At 38.7% G+C, this 20,023-nt stretch overlaps 1 protein-coding gene across 1 annotated transcript in view; it reads right to left on the bottom strand.

The window, feature by feature from the left end:
• The window catches only part of GTF2F2 (general transcription factor IIF subunit 2), a 132,445-nt gene that overhangs the window by 100,202 nt on the left and 12,220 nt on the right, over positions 1–20,023 (bottom strand). The window contains exons 2-4 of the mRNA XM_016205436.2: positions 13,522–13,595; positions 3,622–3,640; positions 2,122–2,266 (exon numbers count right to left, since the gene is read on the bottom strand). Coding sequence (XP_016060922.1) covers positions 2,122–2,266; positions 3,622–3,640; positions 13,522–13,595 — 238 coding nt within the window. The remainder of the gene's footprint in view (positions 1–2,121; positions 2,267–3,621; positions 3,641–13,521; positions 13,596–20,023) is intronic.

The following is a 20,023-nucleotide window of genomic DNA, read 5'->3' as shown; positions in this document are numbered from 1 at the left end:
AAAATTCCCTTATAGTGTATACCATCTAATAGCAACTTAGACCTGTATTTGTATTAGCACAGTTCTACAAAGCAGAACATATTGTCCAAACTCCAGAATAAGGATGACAATCTTGATCCCTTCCCATTCCTGCCAAGATAATCCTTATACCATATTTACTTTGAAGTACACTGTAACCAGAAATGTGAACACAAAATGTACAACACTAACTAAAGGATTTACAAGATTAACAATGGAAGATTAATTTTGAGGATAATAAATCTTAGCTTTCTAAATTACTGTCTTTTGTATAAGTACCAGTAATGAATCATGCTTTGGAAAAACCAGCAATATAATATGATGTAAAAATTCTGAAACAGGGTACCTTATCCTACAGGGAAATTCAAGCTCCCCTACCTCAAACTTTCTTCCAGGCTCTGTCTCCCTTTTACCATCTTGGTTCCACGCCTCTTCCATTCCAGGACAATCACAAAATTTTGTAGAGAAAACCTCACAGGTTCAATAGGTCTTGCTAAAGCCCGTCGATCACAGGGCAAATTTCAGGTTCCCTAGATATGCCTATGCTATGCTCTGTACAACTTTGACACAATAAACATCTATTGAATGGTTGAATCTTCTCCACAAGAAAATGTGTATTTTTTTTAAAATATATGTTTTTATTGATTTTGAGAGAGGAAGGGACAGGGAGAGAAAAACATCAACCAACTGCCTTGAGCACTCCAACTAGGGATGGAACCAAAATCCACAACCTAGGGGTGTGCCCTAACTGGGAATCGAACTGGTGACCTTTTGGTGCACAGGATGACGCTCAACCAACTGAGCCACACAGACCAGGGCAGAAAATGCATGTGTTTAACATTTTCTACCTCCCATAAATACTAAATTATAAATTATTCAAAATATTATAGCATCAGAATGCAATAAAATAATTCTTTAACATTAAATCACATGACTGAAAAGTTCTAGTTTACCATTTTTTAGTTTCTTTATTTATGGGGGGGAAAAAGAAAAGGACTAATTTTTAAAACCCGATTTATGCAGCTACTGGTAAACCAAGATACCACAAAAATGTTATCTGAGCATATTCCATTCTTTAAACAATGATGTTCTTAACAAAGTACTATAATTTTTTGAAAATATTTTTATTGATTTTAACGAGAGAAGAAGGGAGAGGGAGGGAGAGACAGAAACATGGATGAAAGAGAAACAACTACTGGCTGCCTCCTACACGCACGCCCCCTACTGTGGATCGAGTCTGCAACCCAAGCATGTGTTCCGGCTCGGAATCGAACCAGTGACCTCTTGGTGCATGGGACGATGCTCTATCTACTAAGCCACACTGGCCGGGCTATACTATAGCTTTCTTTGTAGTGTTTAATGAAGATAAAACAAAATTATGGATCTTTTATACCACCAAAAACCTTTTTGAATTATATATGAGAAATTAGCTCCACTAAAATAGGTGGCTTGCTGCTTCAATAGCAATATTCTAAATTCAGTGGTTAAAAACCAAGAAACAATGAAAATAAACATAAATTCATATACATATGCAGCAAAAAAGTTCTCTATGTATTTAATTCACAAGCTGAAACACTTTTCCTGAGTCATTGAATACACAAACACACAAAACTGAACTATATTTTACACAGAGCTTCCTGGAAGTCAAAACCAATTTTAAAGAGTTAATCTCTGCATTACATAGGCCCTTAGTAATAGAAACCATATGAGAGCAAAAATTCAGACTAAAATATTCCCTAATATCAAGCATCTTTTTTTCAAAAAACAACAACTTATAGTTGCTGAATATCAATTCATCAAAACAGGCAAGGATGACCTTATCTTGGCAAAACTCAGAATACTGTTTCTTCAACATCCTAGGAGACAGCTTGGTGAACCACTTTTCCATCTGCTTTGTTCTATTTCTTTATGCCCCAAATGGAAATTAAATGATTCAAGTAACAGCCAAAATTTCATCAATCACAATAAAGAGAGCACGATATGAATAACAGAGGTAGAACAATAGGTGGAACAGCCTTGGTAATGACCTTAGAGTGCAGGTTGAGACAGAAAATCTATTCAACATGTATAGGAATCACATTAAGTAATTCTATTCTGACTTACCTGATGAGCTCTCAGTAAATACTGTTAATGTTTGTCCTCCAACACTTTGCAAGACAAATGGATGTTCTCTAGGAGCACTGACTGAAGCTGGTTTTCCGCCAATATCATGAATATTTGCAAGATCCTCATTCAAAGTAAATGACACCTAATAGACACATTAAGCAGAGCTCATTACAATAAAATTTTGTATTCAAGAGTACAAAAACTCTGATTATAAATCAAATAATTTTTTTAATGTGAATCTCTTCCAGTCATTTAAGCATTTTTTAAACTTTATCCATAATTCTTTCAATACTCAGTCATAAAAAGACAGATTCTATTCCCATTTGTCAGAATAATGGGGCTAATCTACCATTATAAATATAAATATCTTTCAAATGTTTTCTCTGATCTATGGCTGAAGAAATTCTATTTCCAAAATAAGGATACAAGTTTTACCCCTAAGTTCTTTGAGGTCAAGAGACCATGCCTTGTTATATTTATATCCTTAAATAAATAAATATAAATATACATATGTTATACATATCTATCTCCTAGAATGTACCTGGCACATAGAAGGGAAATAGTATTTGCTGAAAGAGTGTATTAATAAAGTGACTGTACTTGAAGGGGGAAAAGTAAGCTATTCAGAAAGCTTAAACATTCCCATAAGCAGAGGATACATTTCTGTTTTAGTTCTTAACGATTACTGTATGTGTACAAGGTGCTGTTTAATTTTTGACTATTTTCATAAATACAACTAAATATTTACAAGGATAACTCAGCGTTGAGGTTTAGAATAAAAAGATATAGCAGGCATTCTTTCAAAATGATTTTTACTATATACTAGATTTCCCCAAAAGAATATCAAATTTTAGTCCTAGCCAGTTTTGCTCAGTGGTTAGAGTGTGAGCCCTCACACTGAAGGGTCCCGAGTTCAATTTTGACCAAGGGGACTTCCTCGGCGCACCCGAGATTGCTATCGCGCTCTCTGTCTCTCTCTCTCTCTCTCTCTCTCTCTCCCTCTCCCTCCCAGTCTCTCTGAAAAGCAATGGAAAAATATCCTCAGATTAGGATTAAAAATATATATATATCACATTTTACATCGAAGGGATTTAGGAAGATTATGAAGTATTTATTTAATATCTCTCTATTGTGTGCTAGGAACCATAAATTATGTCCTGAACTTAATGAGTCAAGATCTAAAGCCCTCAAAAATCCAAATCAAATGCCTCTACTACAATAAATAATGTTAAAATATTACTGAAGTAATATTAAGTTTCATAAGTACTGAGAGAGGGGATATTTTAGGTCAAAGTAGAAAAATGCTAAGAATGAACTAGAAAGAAGTCCATTCATTCACACGAGAGTGGTGTTTATACTATTATGTGTTCTTCACCATTAGCTACTAGTTTGATGTGGAGTTTTCCAGAATACAAACACCACCCTCTCTTTACTATCACTAATGCATAGTAAAATAATCTCATGTTTTAAATAAAATTTAAATGGAAATAATCTTACCTCAGTCCTTCCTTGATTCCTTAAAGAGAAAAGGAAAAAATTTAAATTAGATTTCATGTTGTTTTTTCAAATTTATGCTGAGAATTAAAAGAACACTACTACATATTTACATAAACTATTATATTTACAGAGCTTAATATTTACCTGTGGCTCTCCTCAACTATCCTATCTGTAATCTTGTAGGAAAAACAAGTCACAATAATCCCATATGAGTATTTTATTACAAGTTTATTGTCACTTAACAGTATTACAACCTGTCCTAATAATATTTTATCCAAATAATGATCTTATTACAATTCTTATCTTTATTTCTGAGCATTTTTAGCATTCAGCAGCATGTGAATGCATATTTAATACAGATATACAGTATTCAGAAAATTTTACTATTTATTTTGTCTGGATGAAGATGTTTCATTTACCTAACAAAATCTTAAAAATAAAAATTAAATTGAACAATATTTTTAAATTATAAGCAATTTTCTACACTATAAAAACAATATATGCCTATACGTAACGATACAGACAAGTCAAAAGAAGTTTTAAAATAGTTATAATTCCACTGTTAACATCTTGTACAGTAAATATCCTTCCAGACTATTTCTATATACTTGAATTACATGTTTTTAAATCATTTTTTTACAAATATAGAATCAATGCAGACTTTATATAATAGCCTAATCTTAAAAAACATGTATTAAATACCTACTATATGCAAAGTACTAAGTGTAATGTCCCTGTCTGGAGCAGAAGATATGAAAGCTATTAATTAAGAGACCACAATGTGCCAGGATCAGATGAATTGAGTGAGGAATGAGGTCAAGAGTATGGGAGCATTACAGGCTAAAAGAATAAGCCAACTAAACACCAGAAATGAGAAGGTATCTAGCACATTCTTTCTAGCATCAACATGCAGGATGGAGTCAGTTGGTAAAAAGTCTCTTAGGCCAGACCAAGTAGTCCAGAATCTTAAACAAATTTTACTGTAGGACTTCTCAGTCTTTAATATATTAAAATGCAACGTCAAACTTCTTTTTGTGGGAGAAGCATAGAGAACAGAGGTGAAGAAATGTTAAGATTTCACATAAAAATATGAATTTCCACCTTCTCTTAAAGATTTGAAAAGTGTGGCAATAATGCACCCTTAATTCAGCTCTCAGTAAATACACAGATAGGCAGGCACTGAATTCACTACAGTACCTTCCCTATCACTCCTGAACTTGGCTTCTAGAGGCATTTAATTTAGCTACCTGTAAGAGAGAGGCACTGTAGGAAACCCAAGGCAAAGATGCAGAAGGTACTTGCATAATGTTTACTGAAATGAATTGAGGTAAATGCAAAAACCCACATAAAAAGTAATGAAAGCTTGAACTGGGTAATGGGAGAATGCAAGGAGTGTATGGCAGGATATTTACACTGTCAGAACTGACAGAAGAGAAAATAACTAGAAGTGGGCAGCAAGAAAAAAAGGATAGATTAAACATCATGCTGACATTTCTAGTCGGGGTGACTAAAAAATCACCCAGATGCAATTAGGAACACTTGATGGGAGGACAACTTCATTTTCATACAAAAAAATAAAATCATAATGGCATCTTAACTGAAATAATAAGAGATTGGTGAACTCTAAATGAGTTAATTTTCTAAAATAAAGATTAATCCTTGAAAACTTAAAAGGTACTTTTAAAAGGATTACATATTCTTTTGTCTTGGTGTGTGAATATATGAAGCACATAACCTTTGGTAGTTCTACAACGCAATTAAAATACGCCCTTTCCATGATGGGCTGTGGTTAAAATTATAAATATCGACTACTCAAACACAGTAATATCTTCAGAAATGATTGAAATAAACATCTACCTTATACTTTTACTGCCCACCCCATGATGCTGTAGTTTCTCTTTCATTACTTGAGTCCATTTCTCAGTAACAGCTAGTTCTTTAGATTCCAGTCGTTATTCTTGCCTTTTTTTAATTAATCATTTGTCTTTCCTTTTTCTCATACTTTTTATTTTTTAAAATTTATCTTTATTGTTGAAAGTATGATAGATGTCCCCATTTTTCCCTCACTGACCCCCTCCACCCCACATCCCCCCCCCCCCCCAGGCCTTCCCCATACCAATGTCTGTGACCATGGATTATGCTTATAAACATACAAATTCTTTGATTAATCTCTCCCCACCCACTCTCCCATCTCCACCTTCCCTCTGAGATCCCTCAGTCTGATTAAAGCTTCTATGTCCCTGAATCTGTTTTGTGCATCAGTTTATTAGGTTTATTACATTCCACATATGAGTGAGATCATGTGGTACTTGTCTTTTTCTGACTGGCTTATTTTGCTTAGCATAATACTCTCCAGTTCCCTCCATGATGTCCCAAAGGATAAGAGATCCATCTTTACAGCTACATAATAATTAATCCATGATGTAAATGGACCACAGCTTTTTTTATCCACTCATCTACTGATGGGCACTTGGGCTGTTTCCAGATCTTAGCTATTGTAAACTGTGATGCTAGGAACATAGGGGAGCATAAGTTCTTTCTGATTAGTGTTTTGGGTTTCTTAGGGTATATTCCCAGAAGTGAGATCACCGGGTTAAATGGCAGTTCAATTTTTAATTTGAGGAAACTCCATACTGCTTTCCATAATGGCTGCACCAGTCTGCATTCCCATCAGGAACGTACTAAGTTTGAGCATTTTTTCATGTCTCTTGGCTATCTGTATGTCCTCCATGGAGAAGTCTCTATTTAGGTCCCTTGCCCATTTTTTAATTGGATTTTCTTCCTTTTGTTAAGTTGTATGAGTTCCTTATAAATTTTGGATATTAACCCTTTATCAGATGTGCCTTTGGCAAATATGTTCCCCCACAGAGTGGGCTCTGTTTTCATTTTGTTCATGGCTTCTTTTGTTGTGCAGAAGCTTTTTATTTTTATGTAGTCCAATTTATTTTCTCCTTTGTTTCTCTTGCCCTAGGAGATGAATTGGCAAATATGTTGCTACAAGAGATGTCTGAGGTTTTGCTGCCTATGTTTTCCAATACTTATCTATTGTCATTTTAATTATTTATGCCTGTTTATCTCTCTATTTCTACTTCTAATTACAGTAGTTCCTTTACCATTTCCTGCATTGCTAGTTTGGTGGTGATAAATTCCTTTTGCCTTTTTTGGTTCTCGGAAGCTCTTTATTTCACCATCTGTTTTGAATGAAGCCTTGCGCTGGAAAGAGTATTCTTGGTTTCAGATCCCTGTTTTCAGTTACTTTGAACACTGCATGCCATTCCTTTCTGGCCTGTAGAGTTTCTGATGAGAAGTCAACTGACAGCCTTACTGGAGCTCCTTTGTAGGTAACAGATTGCTTTTCTCTTGCTGCCTTTAAGATTCTCCCTTTGTCTTGGATTCTTGGCATTTTAATTATGATGTGTCTGGGCATGGGCCTCTGGATTCTTCTTGCTTGGGACTCTCTGTGCCTCCTGAACTTGTGTGATTTTTTCCTTCACCAGGTTAGGGAAGTTTTCTGCCATTATTTCTTCAAACAGGTTCTCTAACTCTTGCTTACTTTCAACCTCTTCTGGTACGTCTGTAAAGCGAATACTGTTACATTTCATGTTGTCCCACAGCTCCCTTGGACTGTGGTCCTGTTTTCTAATTGTTTTTTCTTTTTGGATCTCTGACTGAATGATTTTTTTCTACCTTGTCTTCTAATTCACTGATCTGATCTTCAACTTCCTCTAATCTGCTGTTTATTCCTTCCAATATATTCTTTATTTCTGCTTTGTCATTCCTGATTTTCTTCATAGTTTCCATATCCTTTTTCACGCTGTGGGAGGTTCTCACTGAGGACTCTGAGGCCTAAACCCCAGGATGATCTCCCCAGCCAAGAGCACCAGAACTGAGAAAGGTGCCCACATAACAAGTGACTGTGAAAAGCAGAAGGATTTTTTGAGCATTCTTACAATCAGAATTCTGAACTCTATATCCACTAGATTACTTATCTCCATTTCATTTAGCTCTTTTTCTGGAGACTTCTCTTGTTCTTTCATTTGGGGCTTATTTTTTGTCTCCCCATTTTGGCTGCCTGTTTGGGTTTGTTTCTATGTATTAGGTAGATCTGCTAGGATTCTTAGTCTTTTTGGAGGGTCCCTGGTGCAGGCCAATGTCAGACACTGATTATAACTGGCCCCAAGTACCCTGTTGGAGCTATCAATAACCCTAGGCTGAGGTCTCCTCTGCTGGGGCTGGGTGCAGTTGGACAGGACCAAGATGCACACCAAAGTCTGCTTTTCCAAGGCCTGGGTCCTAAAGCAGATCAGGCAAAGACTCAAAGCACTCTGAAGCCTGACTCTACTTGTAGGCTGATTAATCTGATTCTCTTAATGAGCCTCAGGCTGTAGAAACTCCTCTGGGTAGGGTGAGAGATTTTCCAGCAAGGTGGTACAATTGCTCACCCCCCGACCCTCCCACAAAAGCAGCAAACTGCTTGAGAAAGATGTCGTCTGCAGTATGGGGAAATGACTCGGCACAGGAATCCAGAGGGGTGCCATTTGAGCTCTATCTCCAGACCCGACAACCCTAGACTCTCCTCACACAGCTCCAGTCCACTCTGCCCTCCCTCCCTCTGCCTGACCCCAAGGTGAGTGGCTGTACACGAAACTTTGTGCGTTGGCTCTTCAAGAGGGTGCCTGAAGTTCCAGCTGTTTCTCCCTGGCAGACAAAAACTCTGATGCTTTTCACAGTCCGTTGTTATGTGGGCACCCTTCTCAGTTCTGGTGCTCTTGGTAGGCCCCAGAGTCCTCAGTGAGAACCCCCCACAGCTGAGCTATCCTATCGCTCTGGACCTTCAGCTGCTGCCTGTGGGAGCTCAGCCAACCCTTCGGGCCTCCACACTTCCTACCATTCTCTATGTGGTCTCTACTTTTCCTCCTTGGTTATAAGGGTGCTCTCCAGCTCGTCTTCAGTTGCAGTTGATTATTCAGGATGGCTTTTCTATATTTTAGTTATAATTCCAGTTTGGCAACGGGAGAGTGTCAGTGTAGCTTCCACTGTCTGCTGCAACGTTTAATCTCTTTCTTACACTTTTTAAATACTTTTTAGATTTGACACCTCTGGTGCCAGACTTTGCACTAAGCACCTCCTTCTCCAGGGTAAGAAAACCAACCAAATACTAACTGTGCTACAGGGCTGTTTTGTTTTGAGTTCCTATTTACACATTCCCTTCTTGGACAAGTCAGCTCAAAACTCATTAAGGGAGGCCAAGCAAGGTGGATTGCAGAGTGATTTGAGCAGGGTAGGGTAGTCACAGCCCAAATAGGGACAAAGGAAGTGCCTGAGGTGGAGAAGACAGCAGGCAGCAAAGTGCCAGAGCCCAGCAGGGTAAGGAGGGCATCCACATAAAATTAGGATGGCTCAACAAGAAGAGTGTCAGAAGCCAGCAGGGTGAGGGCAACCACATGGGAGAACAATGGGAAACAGGCTGTTGGAGCCCTAGAGAGGTAAAGGGGCATGCCTATGAGAGTGCAGCCTCAGAACAGGGGATAGAAGCTTGAATGCACTGTGTACTTTAGTGATCAAAGTAGTATTTAGGGTTTGCCTAGCTTCCCCAGAGCCCTGGTTCTTTTTTCTCTACTTCTCATAACAGCCCCCTCCTCCCCACACCAAAAGGACAATTTTACATTCCTCAAGCAGGCACTTTTTTACACAAAAGTTTCAGAAATGCAATATTCACAGTAAAAAATAAATGTAGCCCAGCCAGCATGGCTCAGCAGTTGGGCATCGACCTAGGATCCAGGAGCGCAAGGTTCGATTCCTGGTCAGGGACAAGCCCAGGTTGCAGGCTCAATCCCCAGTGGGGGGCATACAGGAGGCTGCCAGTCAATGACTCTCTCATCATTGATGTTTTTCTCTCTCTCTCTCCCTCTGCCTTCCTCTCTGAAATCAATAAAGACACATTAAAAAGATAAGTAAAAGTAAATAATAATAATTTTAAAAGACAGACCACTGGATTTTACAAAGCATTTTAACAAACCCTAAGTCATTTCTTTTGTCTCATAAACACTCTGTGGGCTGGCTGGGAAGGCATTATTATCCACATTTTACAAACAAGAAAATTAAGACTTAGATACTAAGGCCCAAGGCCAAACACAACTATCAGTAGCCACTCAGGACTAGAACCCAGTCTTGAGTTCTAGTGTGGTCATTCTACAATACTATGGGTTCAGCATTTAAATAACTTTTTCCTTTAGAATGCCCTTTTTCAGTGACATACAATCCTGAGATTTTATTGTGTGGCTCCCATTTCCAGTAAAACCCATTATAAAATATTCTTGCCCGGCCTTGTGGCTCAGGGGTTGAGCATCAACCTAGGATCCAGAAGACTGCAGTTCGATTGCTGGTCAAGGCACATGCTCGGTTGCAGGCTCAATCCCCAGTCAGGGGCATGCAGGAGGCAGTCGATCAATGACAACTCTCTCATCATTGATGTTTCAACTCTCTCTCCCTCTCCCTTCCTCTCTCTGAAATCAATAAAGACATATTAAAAAGAAATACTCTTAAGTCCATAACAGAAAAAGTAGGTAATTATCTGCATTACCAAGGATTTCAGAAAAAAGACCACCACAGGTTTTGTTTCAAAGTATACATTACTTTTTCTTTCAATAAAAAACGTGATTTAACTCACGTTAACTAACATGATTTAACTCATGTTAACCGTAAAAAATGTGATTTATCTACAACTTTCCAGGAATATGTTCACTTTAAAAAGTTAAATATACAAATAAATTACAACTATTTCCATATTATCTCACTGGATTCACATAAAAGGCCTGCAAAACAGGCAACTTTAGGGAAGAGGATCTAAACACAGATTAAGTGACTTGTATAAAGTAAGTTATAGAGCTGGAACTAGAACCTGCTGGAATTTTCTTACCACTCAAAGGCCTGAATTCAAGCCTGGTTCTGCTATTAAATGTGTAGTTATTTTTTTTATTTTTTAAAAAATATATCTTTATTGATTTCAGAGAGAGGAAAGGAGAGTGAGAGAGTGAGATAGAAACATCAATGATGAGAGAGTCATTGATCGAGCCCGCAACCCGGGCATGTGCCCTGACCGGGAATAGAACCCCGATCACCTGGATCCTAGCTCAACGCTCAACCGCTGAGCCACGCCCAGCCAGGCTGTAGTTATTTTTTAAGAAAAGAAGATATTGCCTGAGTCTACCTAACTTTAAGAACTTTGGATATATGGGGACATTTGTAATACTTTCAACAATAAAGATAAATTTTAAAAAACAAAAAAAAACCCACTTTGGATATAAAAGCATGCCTGTTTCCAATCCATATCTTGTTAAAACAAAATGAGAGAAAGAAACATCAATGTGAGAGAGAAATATCAATCGGCTGCCTCCTGCACACTCCCTACCAGAGACTGAGCCAGCAACCCAGGTATGTGCCCTGACCAGGAATCAAACCAGGGACCTCTTGGTGCATGGGACAACATTTAACCAACTGAGCCACACTGGCCAGGGCTTAAAGTATATGTTTTAAAGAAAGGTAAGTAAGATAAAGAACAAAATACTTAGGGTATAAACACATGAAGTATCAAAGTTTCTTAAAAACATGATATCATCCAAAAATACAGCATTACTCCTCCAAAGAACAAAATCCAAGGGTGTCCACTAAATCCAAACTCCACAGCTGACTGGCTTTAATGAGGAAACTTTAAAATGACACCCCACTCCAACTCCCCAAAAAAGTATAACCTTTGCATAGAGAGTGAGTATTTTAGGCACAAAAAAGAAGTCTAGGTTATATCCTTTGGGAGAAATAGCAGGAAAAATGTATGCCTTAAAAATGTTCACATTCTCCCCTGGATGGGTAGCTTAGTTGGTTAGTGTCGTCTCGATATGCCAAGGTTGTGGGTTCGATCCCCGGTCAGGGCACATATGAGAAACAACCAGTGAATGCATAAATAAGTGGAGTAATAAATTGATATTTCTCACTCTCCCTTCCCCTACCTCCCCTTTTATCCCCCTCTCTCTCAAGTCAATCAATAACTTTTTTAAAAAATTAGAAAAAAAGTTCACATTCTGATTTTTTAACTACCTCACTTTTGGGACTAAAGAATAAAAAGCTATTATTACTAAATTTGTCATAGCAGTTTTCATTTATTGAATCAACAAAATTTTTACTAAGTGTCTACTATGCTAGGCACTGTTCTAAACCCTGGAGATATACAGCAGTCAATAGGACAGAAATCCTGACCTTGTGGAGTGGAGTTTATACTCTAGCAGGACTGATGAACAACACATAAACAGAAATACATTGCAGAAGCTGAAAGAATGGTGGTAAGTTCTACGGGGGGGAGGAGTAAGGGAAATAGAGTACTGGGTGTTATTTTATATAGGATGGCTAGAAAAGGCCTCAATGAGTTAATATTAGCCATGGGGGTATCTAAAGGAAGAGTGTTCCAGAAAGAAGGAACAGAGGAAGAGCGATTATTAAGTTTGAGATGCTTCTGAGACATCGAAGGGGAAACACTGAAGAGGTGGTCAGATAAACGAGTCTTGGAGATCGGGGGAGAGGACATACTTGAGATATATCTTTAAATACAGCCTGATATGCCATGACACCAAATGAGACCACCTAGGAAGTCAGTCAATGAAAGAGAAGAACTAAAAACTGAGCCCTACGGTCATACATTTAGAGACTGAGAAGATTAGAAGGAACTAGCAACAGAGACTGAGAAGAAACAGCCAGTGAGGGAAGAGGTAGTGGTGTTTCAGAAGTGAAGTAAAAAAAGGGTTTGGGGACAGAAGTGATCATCTATGTTAAATTCTGCTACAGGTCCATTAAGAGGACTGCTAGCCGACTGTTAGATTTAGGAATGCAGATGTGGTAGACTGCAAAAATGGACCACAAATTCTCACACCAAGAGGTAGAGCCTATTGCTCCACCCTTAAAATTGGGCTTGTCTATGGGAATTGCATTGGTGAATAGAACTTCAGCAAACAAAGTGCAAGAATAGGCTTGCAAAGTGTTGTGCATTGGGATGTCCCCTCTTTTACTACTAGAAATTCTTTCACCATGATGTGAATAAGCATGCTGAAATGAAATACACATGGCCATTGCTCCAGCTGACAGAAAGCCAATGCCTAGACACATGAATGAGGCCATTCTAGTCAGGAAGACCAGCCAGGTCAGTGCTAACCAGAGGGGCCCCATAGAATTATAACAAATAAAATGGTTTATGTTCTAAGCCACTGAATTTTGGGGTGGTTTGTTTTGAAGCAAAAGCTTGATAAAGACGAGGAGAATGGTGACAGACAAGAGCTATTTCAATGGAGTAGAAGGCATGGAAATCTGGTTAGAGCTGGATTAAGAATGAATGGACAGAAAGAATGGAACACAAGGCCTCTGACTAATCCTCCAGAGGATTCACTTTCTAACAAGGCCATTTCCTCCACCAGGAAACTACACTGTTACATGGTTTACCAGGTGTTCCCTACCTCCTTCCAACAGTGGCACAATGGCAAAATCCTTCTACTGAAGCACTTAACTTAATACATCCAGTTATGATGTTCCAAACACACCTCCTCACAAGATGTGGAGAGGATGGAGGGGTAAGGGAACTACCTATTCTCCTGCTTTACTGCCAATAAGTTTTACCAATAAATTTGACTTTATATTTACACCTTCAGTAGGTGAGCAGTAATGAGTGTATTTGTATGTATCCACATGAGCACATATGGCTCCCTACAGGGCACCTAACCATCTCTTGACTAGCTTTTACATGCTCATTACTTCTCATTTTCCAGGTAAAATTCTGAAAAAGACTACAAGTCCATTTAAAAGCACTTATACAAATATTTAAAACAGCTTTTTAAAATACAAAATATACAAATAACTTACTTGGCAATCCGCAGTTTCCCGACTTCACCTCTTCCAGGGGCTTTAGCCCATTGCTGTGACAAATATTTAGGAACCTAAAACAAAGCAAAGGATTAATAAGACTATGTTTTGAATATTAACAAATCTTTTTAAACATAAAATGATATACTGCTTCTATTTTACTTTCCGCCTATAATAAATAATCATTAATATCAACCTCTCATTATATGTTTTGCACTAGAAGGATATTAAGATATGTAAGAAATGATTTTAGTTCTCAAAGAGCTCGAAGTCAATCAAGTTGGTGACACAAAACTAACACAGGTCAAACAACAATAATGAAGTATTAACTTAGAATTAACTTATGTTCCCAACTAAGTCCAATATAAGTTCAGAGATGAGAAAGGCTACCAGAAAAGACTTCTCAGAGTAGCATAACACTCTGATATAATCATATTTAAGACACCACTGAGTTTAAGATGATTTCAAAAGTTAAGTTTTATGATGGATAAGACTGTAACTCTTACCAATATGCATGATCTGCTGAAATAAAAGAAATTATTAAGTAGCTAACATTTATATAAATACTACTTTTCTGACACTGTTATAGCACTTTCCATATATTTACGTATTTAATGCTCACATTTCTTAGGAATGTACTATTGATTATCCCCATCTGACAGATGGATCTGAACCACCCAGGGATTATATAATTCAGTCAAGGTTATATAATGCAAATGATGGAGCCAGAATTCAAACCCAGGTAATCTGGTTCCAGTATCTATGTAACCAATACACTATATTGTGTCTGTAATTAGATATATGCAATCAGAAAGGTTGTAATTCTAAAATAGTTAAGAAAATGTATGTTGAATCCCTACTGTGTACCTTAACACACTTCTTCTAAGAAGTAGTTTGAACTCTGGAATCATCACATAACTTTACAGTTATCCTATTGTGAAGAGTAAGATAATATATTAGAGCATGAAGCACAATGCCTTACACAAACAAGTACTCAATGAGTGTCAAGTGTCATTATTTCCCACAATAATCCTGGACTGATTACATGAACATGCATGCATAAATGAGTCAGAGAGAGCTTCCAAAGATAGAAAGGAAAAAAATATCTATTTAGCAAAATTACATTTGCAAAAAGAAACACCTATTAGTAAAATTACAGTCCTTTGGATATAGCAAAAATTCAGGAAATAAAGGGTCAAAAGGAGACTCATTTGTCTAATTATGTATATGTATTCTTTGTAATAAAATTTATTAAACAACTATTGTCAGACAATGTGCTAAAAGTTTGGAAAGAGGGAAGAAAGCCAACAGCATCAGGTACCACCCTAGGCATTTTACATCCATTATCCCAATTAACCCTTCAATCACCCCACAAAATCCACGATCATTCACCTCATTCTATAGGTAAAGAAAACTGAGGCTCAAAGGGTTGTAGTAACACATTTAGCTAGTATCAGACACAAAGCTTGACTCCAGATTGGTCTGGTGTCCTCTTCCCTACACCACTAAAGAAGAATATTTAAAAGATCAAAGGGAAATGAGGTTTTGGAGATGCTACATCTTAACAAAATTTCAACACCACTGCACTCCACTTATTCATACAAGCTTAGAGGACTAGGCAAACTCCTTATGGTAACTGTATCTACCTATTTGGTCTCTTTTGATTACGGGTGAGAAGAAAACCCATTAAAGCACACAGAGGATTTACTGACCAGGTAACTGAAAACTCCAGAGGTAGCTTTAAGGTGGCTTGATTAAGGGCTCAAAGATGTCATCAGGACTCTTTCACAATCTTTTACTTCTCTCACTCATGTTGACTCACTTCTGTGTCAGCCTTCCCCTTGTGTAACAAGACAGCTAAAGTAGCTCCAGAAGAACAGGAGTCCTCCTTCTCAAAAGTCCCCAGCAAAAATGTGATTGTCTCTCATGGCTCTGAGTAGGTCATGTGTCCTTCGCTGAGCAAATCATTGAACCCAGAGATGAGATCCCTTCACTGGCAGTTCCCTTTGGGGAGCTGCAGTCACCCCATTAGAATCACACAGAGTGAAAAGGGGATCAGTAATATCCACAAAGTAAAATCAGGGTGCTGTTACAATGTCAGAGTACAGGGTGCTGGTTAATTAAAGAAGTAGATGTCCACAACACTGCTTGTCAGAATTAAATATAAGATCTAAAATTAATTTGCACAAATACTGTTACAACAAATAAAACATTGAATTCTTGCCTCAATCTTGAAATACTGCCTAAAATTAGCTTTTCTTTCTTACTTTGTCTTTTTGATTTTTAACTCCATTTAAACTTTGTGTCAATTACCCTAATGCAAAGAAAATGCTACCTTTTGCAGATAGCGGCCTGCTTTACATGTAAATCATAAGCTATACAGCCTAATAAAGTTCTTAGGGGGAAGACAGTATCTTTTCATCATATTCCAAGTTACTAGTTCAAATGAGTCCTATATTTAGATGCCCTAAGGCTTCCTCAATAACAGTCTCCCTTCCACAATCTGTATTTCAAGCAACCATTCTGGCCACCATTTCCTAACTTCCTGGCTCTCTCCTCAGTACTCAGACTCCAACAATTGTTCCATCACTTCAAATCACTGACTCTAACATCTTTACACTGTCCCCTATCTGCCAGTCCTCACTTCTCTCTTTAAAGGAACTACATTTCATAGTCCATCATTATAATAATTCCACTGCCCTAATCTCCATCACACTGGCCTGGCCAAACCTTAATCCTGATTAAAGCCAATCTGTAGTACTGTTTATTTATTAATTCATTTATCTATTGATTATTTGATTTGAGTATATTCTTCCTCTTCCACACTTGCACTGATAAGCTGAAGAAAAACTCACAATCATGGTCTCCCCTGAAATATATGGCTACTAATATCAAGTAAGCCCTTTAAGATGCCTGGCAATTTAACTGCACCTACCTAATCAATTCACTCTCCCACTGCAGATGGTCACATGTTCTCTTCACTCCTCAAATCTATACTACCTCTTCCTTCCTCCTCCCTCTGTGCTAATAACCTGATTTCCTCTCTTCCACTGAGGAAAAACAGCAAAGAGAACCGTGCCTAGCCAGACTGGCTCAGCTGTTTGAATGTCGACCCATGCACCAAAATGCTGCTGGTTGGATTCCTGGTCAGGGCACATACGTGGGTTGTGGGTTTGATCCCCAGTCAGAGAGCTTACAGAGGACAACCATTCCAATCTATGTTTCTCTCTCACATCAATGTCTATGTGTGTGTGTCGGTCTGCCTGTCTGTCTCCCTTCCTCTCTCTAAGCATATCCTCAGGTGAGGATTTAAAAAAAGAGAGTGAGAACGTCTGATGCCACTGAGACAAACCTGCGGCCTTTTACTCTGCTTTCCTCTCTTAAAACAATATGTAAAATATGGCCAATTCCTCAACTTGTACACAAATTTAATTTCTTTCCCTGTGGTCTAAACATCTTTCTTTCAATTCTACCCTTTATCACCCTGGCCGGCGTGGATCAGTGGTTAGAGTGTCTGCTGGGCAACAGAAGGGTCGGGAGTTCAATTCCCAGTCAAGGGCACACACCTGGGTTGCAGGTTCGATTCCTGGCCCCAGCTGGGGCTCGTGTGGGGGCAACCAATCACTGTATCTCTCACACTGATATTTTTTTCTCTCCCCCCCTTCTACTCTCTAAAAATCAATGAAAAAAGGATTAAAGATGGTGGCAGACTAAGTGAAAGCTACACTGACACTCTCCCGAGACCAACTGTGATTACAACTAAAATACAGAAAAACCATCCTGAATAATCAACTGCAACTGAAGACGAGCTGGAGAGCATTCTCACAACCAAGGAGGAAAAGTGGAGACCAAATAGAGACTGGCCGGAAGTGAGGAGGCCTGAGAGGGCTGGCTGGGCTCCCACAGGCAGCAGCTGAAGGTCCAGAGGGATATCTCAGCTGAGGGGGTTCCCAATGAGGACTCTGGGGCCTACATCCCAGGCTGGGTTTCCCAGCCAAGAGCACCAGAACTGAGAAAGGTGCCCACATAATAATTGACTGTGAAAAGCAGCAGGGTTTTTGTCTGCCAGGGAGAGACAGCTGGAACTCCAGGAACCCTCTTGAAGAGCCAACGCACAAAGTTTTGTGTACAGCCACTCACCTTGGGGTCAGGCAGAGGGAGGAAGGGCAGAGTGGACTGGAGCTGTGTGAGGAGAGTCTAGGGTTGTTGGGTCTGGAGATAGAGCTCAAATGGCACCCCTCTGGATTCCTGTGCCAAGTCATTCCCCCATACTGCAGAGGACATCTTTCACAGGCACACATTTATCTTCCAAGCAGCTTTTGCCTGAGGGGAAAGCAATTGCTCAACCCTACGGAGCTTCTACAGCCTGAGGCTCATTAAGAGAATCAGATTAATCAGCCTGCAGGCAGAGGCAGGCTTCAGAGTGCTTTGAGTCTTTGCCTGATCTGCTTCAGGATCCAGGCCTTGGAAAAGCAGACTTTGGTGTACATCTTGGTCCTGTCTAACTGCACCCAGCCCAGCAGAGGTGACCTCAAGCCAAGGGTTGTTGATAGCTCAAAACAGGGTACTTGGAGCCAGTCACAAACAGCGTCTGACACTGGCCTGCACCAGAGAGACGGGTGAGACTCCAGTCTCTTCCAAAAGACTGAGAGTTCTAGCAAATCTACCTAATACATAGAAACAAACCCAAACAGGCAGCCAAAATGGGGAGACAGAAAAACAAGCCCCAAATGAAAGAACAAGAGAAGTCTCCAAAAAAGAGCGAAATGAAATAAACATAAACAATCTAACAGATATAGAGTTCAGAATACTGATTGTAAGGATGCTCAACAGCATGAAAAAAGATATGGAAACTATGAAGGAAATTAAGAATGACATAGCAGAAATAAAGAATATATTGGGAGGAATACACAGCAGATTAGAGGAAGCTGAAGATCAGATCAGTGAATTAGAAGACAGGGTAGAAAAAAATCACTTAGAGATCCAAAAAGAAAAAACAATTAGAAAACAGGACCACAGTCTAAGGGTGCTATGGGACAACATGAAACATAATATTTGCATTATAGGAGTGACAGAAGGGGAAAAGAAAAAGCAAGGGTTAGAGAACCTGTTTGAAGAAATAATGGCAGAAAACTTCCCTAACCTGGTGAAGGAAAAAGTCACACAAGTTCAGGAGGCACAGAGAGTCCCAAGCAAGAAGAATCCAAAGAGGCCCGCGCCCAGAGGCCCACATCATAATTAAACTGCCAAAAATTCAAGTCAAAGAGAGAATATTAAAGGCAGCAAGAGAAAAGCAATTTATTACCTACAAAGGAGCTCCAGTAAGGCTGTCAGCTGACTTCTCATCAGAAACTCTACAGGCCAGAAGGGAATGGCATGAAGTATTCAAGATAATGCAAAACAAGGATCTGAAACTAAGACTACTCTATCCAGCAAGGCTATCATTCAAAATAGATGGTGAAATAAAGAGCTTCCCAGACCAAAAAAAAAGGCTAAAGGAGCTTATCACCACCAAACCAGCATTGCAAGAAATGTTAAAGGGACTGCTGTAATAGTAAAAAATAGAGGGAAACATAGTCATAAATAATTAAAATGGCAATAAATAAGGACCTATTAATAATAATCTTAAGGACTTTAAGGCAGCAATCAACAGCAATAGTCACAGTTGTGGACTTTAACACCCCACTGACTTCACTGGATAGATCTCCTAGACAAAAAGGCAACACAGAAACAGTGACTAAATGGCATACTAGATCAGATGAATTTAATTGATATTTACAGAACAGTTCACCCCAAAGCTGCAGAATATACATTCCTCTCAAGTGCACATGGGTCATTCTCAAAGATAAACCATATGTTAGGACACAAAACCAGTCTCTACAAGTTCAAGAAGAGTGAAATCATAGCAAGCATCTCAGATCACAAGAGCATGAAATTAGAAATCAACTACAGTAAAAATACTCAAAAACATTCAAACAGATGGAGGCTAAATAACATGTCATTAAACAATGAATGGGTTACCAATAAGATCAAGAAAGAAATCAAAAACTTGCTGGAAACAAATGAAAATGAACACACAATAACCCAATACCTAGGGGACACAACAAAAGCAGTCCAAAGGGGAAGTTCACGGCACTACAGACCTACCTCAAAAAGCAAGAAAAACTTTTAGTAAACTATCTAACCCTACAACTTAAAAAATTTGAAAGCTCCCCTGTGAAGCCATCTGGACCAGGACTTTTGTTTGCTGCTTCGATTTCATCAGTTGTTATTAACCTATTCAGGTTTTCTGATTCTTCCTGATTCGGTTTTACACAATTTCACTCATATGTGGAATCTAATAAACAAAATAGATCCAGAGACACAGACGCATGGAACAGACTGATGAATCTCAGTAGGAAGGCAGGGGTGGGGAAGTGGGTGTGGAGAGAGTAATCAAAGAACTTATATGCATATATGCAGAACCCATGGACACAGACAATAGTGTGGTGAAGGCCTGGGG

Source organism: Miniopterus natalensis, chromosome 2, assembly GCF_054644295.1.
Source record: "Miniopterus natalensis isolate mMinNat1 chromosome 2, mMinNat1.hap1, whole genome shotgun sequence".
NCBI classification, from domain to species: Eukaryota; Metazoa; Chordata; class Mammalia; order Chiroptera; family Miniopteridae; genus Miniopterus; species Miniopterus natalensis.
The sequence above is the reverse complement of the archived record's forward strand: the minus strand, read 5'-3'. Positions and strand labels throughout refer to the sequence as shown.